Genomic DNA, 11,969 nt, shown 5'->3' with positions numbered 1-11,969 from the left:
ACAGGTGCATGGAAAATGCAGGAATTATCCCAAAAAATAAACCCATAAACAAGTTGCCCAGATCTTTCAACAAGAGCTCTGCTCATTGTCATTGGCTTGGATGAGTTCCACAGCCACCTTGAACTGCCCCTCCCCTCGTTCTGTCTGCAGATGAGACGCCTTCAGCTGTCTGTCTCTCACTAAAGACACATCCTTCACCTTCCTGTCCACATCACCGCACTCATCCTTATAGACGAAGGGCATGGAGACGGCCGGACCAGATTCAAAGCTGCCCAACGAATCAATGAATTAACAAACAAATAAATGAATGAATTAACAAACGAATGAACAAATGAATCACAGTCATTGTAGGATACCTTATGTCATATGTTGAGCCCATGAAGGTAGGTCTGAGGGTCTCAGCAGCAGTAGAGTAGGGGACAGATAAGTATCTTTCTACCCAGAACTTGTCCTTCTCTGTTGGGGGCAGGTTCTGGTACATGTCATCTACAGCCAGCATGGACACCTGGAAAGAAATGTGAGGGGGAGAAAGACAGCAAAATAACCAATGAAAGACAGCAGATGTATCACTGTCTTTCTGGATAAAACCCCAACAGTGAATATGGTCAGACAATACTTTATAGGAGATGGTAAATGATTGGTTCAGGAAAGTGAACTGAGATTTATTTATTTTTTAACAGAAAATACAGCAAAGGTACAAATGCTCAGATAATTACTTTATCACTCAGCAGGCAATTGATGGCTTAAATTCAATTGAAGTGAGATGAACACACCTGAATATTCCGGTCGATTAGTTGGTTGGTTTCAAAGTCGTCATCGTCCTCTCCGAAGGGATTGATGATCAGTTCCCCCACCTAGGGAACAGAGAGAAGGACAGTCAAGGACTTCAGCATAACTAAGGCCAGTCAACTCCCCCACCTAGGGAACAGAGAGAAGGAAGGACAGTCAAGGACTTCAGCATAACTAAGGCCAGTCAACTCCCCCACCTAGGGAACAGAGAGAAGGACAGTCAAGGACTTCAGCATAACTAAGGCCAGTCAACTCCCCCACCTAGGGAACAGAGAGAAGGACAGTCAAGGACTTCAGCATAACTAAGGCCAGTCAACTCCCCCACCTAGGGAACAGAGAGAAGGACAGTCAAGGACTTCAGCATAACTAAGGCCAGTCAACTCCCCCACCAAGGGAACAGAGAGAAGGAAGGACAGTCAAGGACTTCAGCATAACTAAGGCCAGTCAACTCCCCCACCTAGGGAACAGAGAGAAGGACAGTCAAGGACTTCAGCATAACTAAGGCCAGTCAACTCCCCCACCTAGGGAACAGAGAGAAGGAAGGACAGTCAAGGACTTCAGCATAACTAAGGCCAGTCAACTCCCCCACCTAGGGAACAGAGAGAAGGAAGGACAGTCAAGGACTTCAGCATAACTAAGGCCAAGAATTGTTCCTGACCATGTCTCAGCCAAAATAAACTCTGGGAAAGGAAAACTCTGGTCCCTTACCATAATATATCTTGACTGTACATTCTGCATAATTCAGACTGCAAGTAACAATGAAAACCAATCAATCAATTAACCACCCAATCAATATTAAATAAACCAATTAACCAACCAATCAATATACAATCAATCAATCAACAAATCAATATACAATCAATCAATTATCCAACTAATCAATATTAAATAAACCAATTAACCAACCAATCAATATCCAATCAATCAATTAACCAACAAATCAACACCCAATTATCCAACTAATCAATATTCAATCAATCAATAAACGAACCAATCAATATCAAATCAATCGATAAGGAACTCACCTTGAGCCAGCCTGCATAGAAGAAGAACTGAAGCAGGGTGAAGACGGGGACGTACAAGTCCAGCTGGTGACCTTTATACCCCTTCTCAGGGTTCAGGAACTGTCGACCAATCAGACAGAAGCCGAAGAACGAGTATACAGCCAGGGTCACTACCTTGTGTGGAGGGACGTAATCACATCGAATTATACAGGCAGCAGTTTGGTATTATACAGGCAGTAGTTTGGTATTATACAGGCAGTAGTTTGGTATTATACAGGCAGGCAGTAGTTTGGTATTATACAGGCAGTAGTTTGGTGTTATACAGGCAGGCAGTAGTTTGGTATTATACAGGCAGTAGTTTGGTATTATACAGGCAGTAGTTTGGTATTATACAGGCAGTAGTTTGGTATTATACAGACAGTAGTTTAGTATTATACAGGCAGTAGTTTGGTATTATACAGACAGTAGTTTGGTGTTATACAGGCAGGCAGTAGTTTGGTGTTATACAGGCAGGCAGTAGTTTGGTGTTATACAGGCAGTAGTTTGGTGTTATAGAGGCAGTAGTTTGGTGTTATAGAGGCAGTAGTTTGGTATTATACAGGCAGTAGTTTGGTATTATACAGGCAGTAGTTTGGTGTTATAGAGGCAGTAGTTTGGTGTTATACAGGCAGTAGTTTGGTATTATACAGGCAGACAGTAGTTTGGTGTTATAGAGGCAGTAGTTTGGTATTATACAGGCAGTAGTTTGGTATTATACAGGCAGTAGTTTGGTATTATACAGGCAGTAGTTTGGTGTTATACAGGCAGTAGTTTGGTGTTATACAGGCAGGCAGTAGTTTGGTGTTATACAGGCAGTAGTTTGGTATTATACAGGCAGTAGTTTGGTATTATACAGGCAGTAGTTTGGTGTTATACAGGCAGTAGTTTGGTATTATACAGGCAGTAGTTTGGTATTATACAGACAGTAGTTTAGTATTATACAGGCAGTAGTTTGGTATTATACAGACAGTAGTTTGGTGTTATACAGGCAGGCAGTAGTTTGGTGTTATACAGGCAGGCAGTAGTTTGGTGTTATACAGGCAGTAGTTTGGTGTTATACAGGCAGTAGTTTGGTGTTATACAGGCAGTAGTTTGGTGTTATACAGGCAGGCAGTAGTTTGGTGTTATACAGGCAGTAGTTTGGTGTTATACAGGTTGTAGTTTGGTATTATACAGGCTGTAGTTTGGTATTATACAGGCAGTAGTTTGGTATTATACAGGCAGTAGTTTGGTATTATACAGGCAGTAGTTTGGTGTTATACAGACAGTAGTTTGGTGTTATAGAGGCAGTAGTTTGGTATTATACAGGCAGTAGTTTGGTATTATACAGGCAGGCAGTAGTTTGGTATTATACAGGCAGGCAGTAGTTTGGTGTTATACAGGCAGTAGTTTGGTGTTATACGGGCAGTAGTTTGGTGTTATACAGGCAGTAGTTTGGTATTATACAGGTTGTAGTTTGGTGTTATACAGGCAGTAGTTTGGTGTTATACAGGCAGTAGTTTGGTATTATACAGGTTGTAGTTTGGTGTTATACAGGCAGTAGTTTGGTGTTATACAGGCAGTAGTTTGGTATTATACAGGCTGTAGTTTGGTATTATACAGGCAGTAGTTTGGTATTATACAGGCAGGCAGTAGTTTGGTATTATACAGGCAGGCAGTAGTTTGGTATTATACAGGCAGGCAGTAGTTTGGTATTATACAGGCAGGCAGTAGTTTGGTGTTATACAGGCAGTAGTTTGGTATTATACAGGTTGTAGTTTGGTGTTATACAGGCAGTAGTTTGGTGTTATACAGGCAGTAGTTTGGTATTATACAGGCAGTAGTTTGGTATTATACAGGCAGTAGTTTGGTGTTATACAGGCAGTAGTTTGGTGTTATACAGGCAGTAGTTTGGTGTTATACAGGCAGTAGTTTGGTGTTATACAGGCAGTAGTTTGGTATTATACAGGCAGACAGTAGTTTGGTATTATACAGGCAGTAGTTTGGTATTATACAGGCAGTAGTTTGGTATTATACAGGCAGTAGTTTGGTATTATACAGACAGTAGTTTGGTGATATACAGGCAGTAGTTTGGTATTATACAGGCAGTAGTTTGGTATTATACAGGCAGTAGTTTGGTGTTATACAGGCAGGCAGTAGTTTGGTATTATACAGGCAGTAGTTTGGTATTATACAGGCAGTAGTTTGGTATTATACAGACAGTAGTTTGGTATTATACAGGCAGGCAGTAGTTTGGTATTATACAGGCAGGCAGTAGTTTGGTATTATACAGGCAGGCAGTAGTTTGGTGTTATACAGGCAGTAGTTTGGTGTTATACAGGCAGTAGTTTGGTGTTATACAGGCAGTAGTTTGGTATTATACAGGCAGTAGTTTGGTATTATACAGGCAGTAGTTTGGTATTATACAGGCAGTAGTTTGGTATTATACAGGCCTCAGCAGTTTCTAGTAATAGCTTTTGTTTTTACAGCTGAAGACCGCATTCCGCTTCGCTCCACAGGTAGTATTACCATTTCATTTTCATTTTCATTACAGTACAACGGTTTGATTTGTTTGATCTTAGCTAGCTACATAGCCGTCTTTGTATCAAAGATAATTGTGTAGTTATTGAGGTTCGCTAGCCAGCTATTTTCGTCCTAACGTAACGTAACGTAGTCAACACTGCTAGCTAGCCAGCTAGCCACCGAATAGCAGCACTGTAGAAACGATTACATTACAACGGAACGACTTGATTAGTGTAGTGTTAGCTAGCTACACAGTTGTCTTTGCTATCTTTGATTTGTTTGATCTCTACATAGCCATCTTTGTATCAATGATAATTGTGTAGTTATTGAGGTTCGCTAGCCAGCTATTTTCGTCCTAACGTAACGTAACGTAGTCAACACTGCTAGCTAGCCAGCTAGCCACCGAATAGCAGCACTGTAGAAACGATTACATTACAACGGAACGACTTGATTGCGTAGTGTTAGCTAGCTACATAGTTGTCTTTGCTGTCCTTGTATCCAAGATAATTGTGTAGTTTAGAGAAATTTAGAGAAATTGTCGAGGTTACCTAGCCAGTTAGAGGTTACCTAGCCAGCTACACTTTCAAACAAAGTCAACAACGCAGCCACTGCTAGCCAGCCTACTTCACCAGCCAGCAGTACTATATCATTTTAGTCAATAAGATTTTTTTTTTTTTTGCAACGTAAGCTTAACTTTCTGAACATTCGAGACGTGTAGTCCACTTGTCATTCTAATCTCCTTTGCATTAGCGTAGCCTCTTCTGTAGCCTGTCAACTATGTGTCTGTCTATCCCTCTTCTCTCCTCTCTGCACAGACCATACAAACGCTTCACACCGCGTGGCCGCCGCTACTCTAACCTGGTGGTCCCAGCGCGCACGACCCACGTGGAGTTCCAGGTCTCCGGCAGCCTCTGGAACTGCCGATCTGCGGCCAACAAGGCAGAGTTCATCTCAGCCTATGCGTCCCTCCAGTCCCTCGACTTCTTGGCACTGACGGAAACATGGATTACCACTGATAACACTGCTACTCCTACTGCTCTCTCCTCGTCTGCCCACGTGTTCTCGCACACCCCGAGAGCTTCTGGTCAGCGGGGTGGTGGCACTGGGATCCTCATCTCTCCCAAGTGGACATTCTCTCTTTCTCCCCTGACCCATCTGTCTATCGCCTCCTTTGAATTCCATGCTGTCACAGTTACCAGCCCTTTCAAGCTTAACATCCTTATCATTTATCGCCCTCCAGGTTCCCTTGGAGAGTTCATCGATGAGCTTGACGCCCTGATAAGTTCCTTTCCTGAGGATGGCTCACCTCTCACAGTTCTGGGTGACTTTAACCTCCCCACGTCTACCTTTGACTCATTCCTCTCTGCCTCCTTCTTTCCACTCCTCTCCTCTTTTGACCTCACCCTCTCACCTTCCCCCCCTACTCACAAGGCAGGCAATACGCTTGACCTCATCTTTACTAGATGCTGTTCTTCCACTAATCTCACTGCAACTCCCCTCCAAGTCTCCGACCACTACCTTGTATCCTTTTCCCTCTCGCTCTCATCCAACACTTCCCACACTGCCCCTACTCGGATGGTATCGCGCCGTCCCAACCTTCGCTCTCTCTCCCCCGCTACTCTCTCCTCTTCCATCCTATCATCTCTTCCCTCTGCTCAAACCTTCTCCAACCTATCTCCTGATTCTGCCTCCTCAACCCTCCTCTCCTCCCTTTCTGCATCCTTTGACTCTCTATGTCCCCTATCCTCCAGGCCGGCTCGGTCCTCCCCTCCTGCTCCGTGGCTCGACGACTCACTGCGAGCTCACAGAACAGGGCTCCGGGCAGCCGAGCGGAAATGGAGGAAAACTCGCCTCCCTGCGGACCTGGCATCCTTTCACTCCCTCCTCTCTACATTCTCCTCTTCTGTCTCTGCTGCTAAAGCCACTTTCTACCACTCTAAATTCCAAGCATCTGCCTCTAACCCTAGGAAGCTCTTTGCCACCTTCTCCTCCCTCCTGAATCCTCCTCCCCCTCCTCCCCCCTCCTCCCTCTCTGCAGATGACTTCGTCAACCATTTTGAAAAGAAGGTCGACGACATCCGATCCTCGTTTGCTAAGTCAAACGACACCGCTGGTTCTGCTCACACTGCCCTACCCTGTGCTTTGACCTCTTTCTCCCCTCTCTCTCCAGATGAAATCTCGCGTCTTGTGACGGCCGGCCGCCCAACAACCTGCCCGCTTGACCCTATCCCCTCCTCTCTTCTCCAGACCATTTCCGGAGACCTTCTCCCTTACCTCACCTCGCTCATCAACTCATCCTTGACCGCTGGCTACGTCCCTTCCGTCTTCAAGAGAGCGAGAGTTGCACCCCTTCTGAAAAAACCTACACTCGATCCCTCCGATGTCAACAACTACAGACCAGTATCCCTTCTTTCTTTTCTCTCCAAAACTCTTGAACGTGCCGTCCTTGGCCAGCTCTCCTGCTATCTCTCTCAGAATGACCTTCTTGATCCAAATCAGTCAGGTTTCAAGACTAGTCATTCAACTGAGACTGCTCTTCTCTGTGTCACGGAGGCGCTCCGCACTGCTAAAGCTAACTCTCTCTCCTCTGCTCTCATCCTTCTAGACCTATCGGCTGCCTTTGATACTGTGAACCATCAGATCCTCCTCTCCATCCTCTCCGAGCTGGGCATCTCCGGCGCGGCCCACGCTTGGATTGCGTCCTACCTGACAGGTCGCTCCTACCAGGTGGCGTGGCGAGAATCTGTCTCCGCACCACGTGCTCTCACCACTGGTGTCCCCCAGGGCTCTGTTCTAGGCCCTCTCCTATTCTCGCTATACACCAAGTCACTTGGCTCTGTCATATCCTCACATGGTCTCTCCTATCATTGCTATGCAGACGACACACAATTAATCTTCTCCTTTCCCCCCTCTGATAACCAGGTGGCGAATCGCATCTCTGCATGTCTGGCAGACATATCAGTGTGGATGACGGATCACCACCTCAAGCTGAACCTCGGCAAGACGGAGCTGCTCTTCCTCCCGGGGAAGGACTGCCCGTTCCATGATCTCGCCATCACGGTTGACAACTCCATTGTGTCCTCCTCCCAGAGTGCTAAGAACCTTGGCGTGATCCTGGACAACACCCTGTCGTTCTCAACTCACATCAAGGCGGTGACCCGTTCCTGTAGGTTCATGCTCTACAACATTCGCAGAGTACGACCCTGCCTCACACAGGAAGCGGCGCAGGTCCTAATCCAGGCACTTGTCATCTCCCGTCTGGATTACTGCAACTCGCTGTTGGCTGGGCTCCCTGCCTGTGCTATTAAACCCCTACAACTCATCCAGAACGCCGCAGCCCGTCTGGTGTTCAACATTCCCAAGTTCTCTCACGTCACCCCGCTCCTCCGCTCTCTCCACTGGCTTCCAGTTGAAGCTCGCATCCGCTACAAGACCATGGTGCTTGCCTACGGAGCTGTGAGGGGAACGGCACCTCCGTACCTCCAGGCTCTGATCAGGCCCTACACCCAAACAAGGGCACTGCGTTCATCCACCTCTGGCCTGCTCGCCTCCCTACCTCTGAGGAAGTACAGTTCCCGCTCAGCCCAGTCAAAACTGTTCGCTGCTCTGGCACCCCAATGGTGGAACAAACTCCCTCACGACGCCAGGTCAGCGGAGTCAATCACCACCTTCCGGAGACACCTGAAACCCCACCTCTTTAAGGAATACCTAGGATAGGATAAAGTAATCCTTCTAACCCCCCCCTCCCCCTTAAAAGAGTTAGATGCACTATTGTAAAGTGGTTGTTCCACTGGATATCATAAGGTGAATGCACCAATTTGTAAGTCGCTCTGGATAAGAGCGTCTGCTAAATGACTTAAATGTAAATGTAAATGTAAGATACTTTCACCATTACTGACCACCACATGTAACAGAGGTGGTTAAGTGAACCAAGCTTGGCTGAAAAATAACCTTGGCTGATAAATAACATTGGCTGATAAATAACCTTGGCTGATAAATAACCTTGGCTGATAAATAACCTTGGCTGATAAATAACCGTGGCTGATAAATAACCGTGGCTGAAAAATAACCTTGGCTGATAAATAACCGTGGCTGATAAATAACCTTGGCTGAGACCTGACGACTTGTGTTAGCTCCCTAAATTAACCTAAGTTTAGCTCAGTGGGCTAACAGTCTTGGGGTTTGAACCCAGCCTATAACTGGATTACCTGAGTGTAGACCAGAGGTTTAGGGGTTAGGGTTAGAGGTTAGGGGTCAGCGGGTAGGGTTATCTGAGTGTAGACCAGATGTTTAAGGGTCAGAGGGTAGGGTTAGCTGAGTGTAGACCAGAGGTTTAGGGGTTAGAGGTTAGGGGTCAGAGGGTAGGGTTAGCTGAGTGTAGACCAGAGGGTTAGGGGTTAGAGGTTAGGGGTCAGAGGGTAGGGTTAGCTGAGTGTAGACCAGAGGTTTAGGGGTAGGATGTTAGGGGTCAGAGAGTAGGGTTAGCTGAGTGTAGACCAGAGGTTAATGGGTTAGGTTTAGAGGTTAGGGGTCAGAGGGTAGGGTTAGCTGAGTGTAGACCAGAGGGTTAGGGGTTAGAGGTTAGGGGTCAGAGGGTAGGGTTAGCTGAGTGTAGACCAGAGGTTTAGGGGTTAGAGGTTAGGGGTCAGAGGGTAGGGTTACCTGAGTGTAGACCAGAGGTTAAGGGGTTAGGTTTAGGGGTTAGGGGTCAGAGGGTAGGGTTAGCTGAGTGTAGACCAGAGGTTTAGGGGTTAGAGGTTAGGGGTCAGAGGGTAGGGTTACCTGAGTGTAGACCAGAGGTTAAGGGGTTAGGTTTAGAGGTTAGGGGTCAGAGGGTAGGGTTAGCTGAGTGTAGACCAGAGGTTAAGGGGTTAGGGGTCAGAGGGTAGGGTTACCTGAGTGTAGACCAGAGGTTAAGGGGTTAGGTTTAGGGGTTAGGGGTCAGAGGGTAGGGTTAGCTGAGTGTAGACCAGAAGGTTAGGGGTCAGAGGTTAGGGGTCAGAGGGTAGGGTTAGCTGAGTGTAGACCAGAGGTTTAGAGGTAGGAGGTTAGGGGTCAGAGGGTAGGGTTACCTGAGTGTAGACCAGAGGTTACGGGGTTAGGTTTAGAGGTTAGGGGTCGAGGGTAGGGTTAGCTGAGTGTAGACCAGAGGTTTAGGGGTTAGAGGTTAGGGGTCAGAGGGTAGGGTTACCTGAGTGTAGACCAGAGGTTAAGGGGTTAGGTTTAGGGGTTAGGGGTCAGAGGGTAGGGTTAGCTGAGTGTAGACCAGAGGTTTAGGGGTTAGAGGTTAGGGGTCAGAGGGTAGGGTTACCTGAGTGTAGACCAGAGGTTAAGGGGTTAGGTTTAGGGGTTAGGGGTCAGAGGGTAGGGTTAGCTGAGTGTAGACCAGAGGTTTAGGGGTTAGAGGTTAGGGGTCAGAGGGTAGGGTTACCTGAGTGTAGACCAGAGGTTAAGGGGTTAGGTTTAGGGGTTAGGGGTCAGAGGGTAGGGTTAGCTGAGTGTAGACCAGAGGGTTAGGGGTTAGAGGTTAGGGGTCAGAGGGTAGGGTTACCTGAGTGTAGACCAGAGGTTTAGGGGTTAGGGGTCAGAGGGTAGGGTTACCTGAGTGTAGACCAGAGGAATGCTGATCCAGTCATAGTGAAACAGCAGGCTGCACTTGCCTCTGTAGTTATTCAGCTCCTAGGGACAGGAGGACAAAAAGTCCTTCGTAGTTAGGTCCAGGAGAGTCACCTGACCACAAAGAACTCCTAGCCGTTATGTCCTGATTTATACTATTGTCTGGATGTAACTTTACTTTACAGTCAAATGAAATCCTGTGGATGGAGAAGGGTCCATGTCAGCTACGAGGGGGTTTCTGAGGCATTGTATCCTTCAGTAAGTTTATAGGTCAATTCACAGGTTCAGTATTCAGAGTCAAGCACTCACGTCCATGAGCAGTCGTAGAGCGACGTCGTCTCTGACCCGACCCTCCTGCCTGGCCTGTGATGCCAGGTTAGTGAACCACGTCAGAGGCATCCAGTACTTGTTGAAGTCAGAGTTCAGACCATCCAGCTGTTGATGCTCCAGCGGTGTCATAAATCCTGCACCAGGAGATAAGAGGAACGACAGTCTGTAAATTCAGCCTAACTCAGGCAGACCTGAATCGGATCTCTTTTGGCAATAATCTGGGTAAAAGATGAGAATTGGGCTGCCTGTGTAAACGCAGTCATAGAGATGTGTAGCCTATGCATTATCCCTGGGACGCGTGTACACACACACACACACACACACACACACACACACACACACACACACACACACACACACACACACACACACACACACACACACACACACACACACACACACACCTGCATCTACCACCTGCTCCAGGGTTGGGAAGCGTCTGCGTACTCTGGTGCTGATGGATCGCAGGATGAGGACAGAGGAGAGGTTAGCATATCTCATGAGTGTGCGTCGGAGCAGCCGGCCCCTCTCGTCGACCCCGTGGACGTTCCCCGACACCACCATCATCAGGTTATCAGGCAGGGGGAAGCTGGTGTACTGACCCCACCAACGGTTGAACGCCAGGGTCACATAGAAACCTTACAGGAAAATATGACACGCACATCAAATCAAAGTTTATTCGTCGCGTACACAGTTTAGCAGGTCTTATTACAGGTGCAGCGAAATGCTTGTAATGTCAGTTCCCTCAACAGTCATAAACATGTCCTCAGGGCTGATGAATCAGAGGGTATTGTGGTACTCAGCATCATGAGGGCTGATGAATCAGAGGGTACTGTGGTACTCAGCATCATGAGGGCTGATGAATCAGAGGGTACTGTGGTACTCAGCATCATGAGGGCTGATGAATCAGAGGGTATTGTGGTACTCAGCATCCTCAGGGCTGATGAATCAGAGGGTATTGTGGTACTCAGCATCCTCAGGGCTGATGAATCAGAGGGTACTGTGGTACTCAGCATCCTCAGGGCTGATGAATCAGAGGGTATTGTGGTACTCAGCATCATGAGGGCTGATGAATCAGAGGGTACTGTGGTACTCAGCATCATGAGGGCTGATGAATCAGAGGGTACTGTGGTACTCAGCATCATGAGGGCTGATGAATCAGAGGGTACTGTGGTACTCAGCATCCTCAGGGCTGATGAATCAGAGGGTACTGGGGTACTCAGCATCATGAGGACTGATGAATCAGAGGGTATTGTGGTACTCAGCATCATGAGGACTGATGAATCAGAGGGTATTGTGGTACTCAGCATCCTCAGGGATGATGAATCAGAGGGTACTGTGGTACTCAGCATCCTCAGGGATGATGAATCAGAGGGTACTGTGGTACTCAGCATCATGAGGGCTGATGAATCAGAGGGTATTGTGGTACTCAGCATCATGAGGGCTGATGAATCAGAGGGTACTGTGGTACTCAGCATCCTCAGGGCTGATGAATCAGAGGGTACTGGGGTACTCAGCATCATGAGGACTGATGAATCAGAGGGTATTGTGGTACTCAGCATCATGAGGACTGATGAATCAGAGGGTATTGTGGTACTCAGCATCCTCAGGGATGATGAATCAGAGGGTATTGTGGTACTCAGCATCCTCAGGGATGATGAATCAGAGGGTACTGTGGTACTCAGCATC

At 47.2% G+C, this 11,969-nt stretch overlaps 1 protein-coding gene across 1 annotated transcript in view; it reads right to left on the bottom strand.

Moving 5' to 3' along the window:
* Nucleotides 1-8: 8 nt before the first annotated feature.
* best4 (bestrophin 4) overlaps nt 9-11,969 on the bottom strand; it is a 30,436-nt gene continuing 18,475 nt past the window's right edge. The window contains exons 3-9 of the mRNA XM_039003570.1: nt 10,685-10,918; nt 10,260-10,414; nt 9,936-10,013; nt 1,815-1,967; nt 774-854; nt 357-505; nt 9-268 (exon numbers count right to left, since the gene is read on the bottom strand). Of these exons, the coding sequence (XP_038859498.1) occupies nt 67-268; nt 357-505; nt 774-854; nt 1,815-1,967; nt 9,936-10,013; nt 10,260-10,414; nt 10,685-10,918 (1,052 nt within the window). The 3' untranslated portion in view covers nt 9-66. The remainder of the gene's footprint in view (nt 269-356; nt 506-773; nt 855-1,814; nt 1,968-9,935; nt 10,014-10,259; nt 10,415-10,684; nt 10,919-11,969) is intronic.

Source organism: Salvelinus namaycush, chromosome 11 (assembly GCF_016432855.1).
Source record: "Salvelinus namaycush isolate Seneca chromosome 11, SaNama_1.0, whole genome shotgun sequence".
NCBI classification, from domain to species: Eukaryota; Metazoa; Chordata; class Actinopteri; order Salmoniformes; family Salmonidae; genus Salvelinus; species Salvelinus namaycush.
This window is presented reverse-complemented; position numbering and strand designations above follow the sequence as displayed.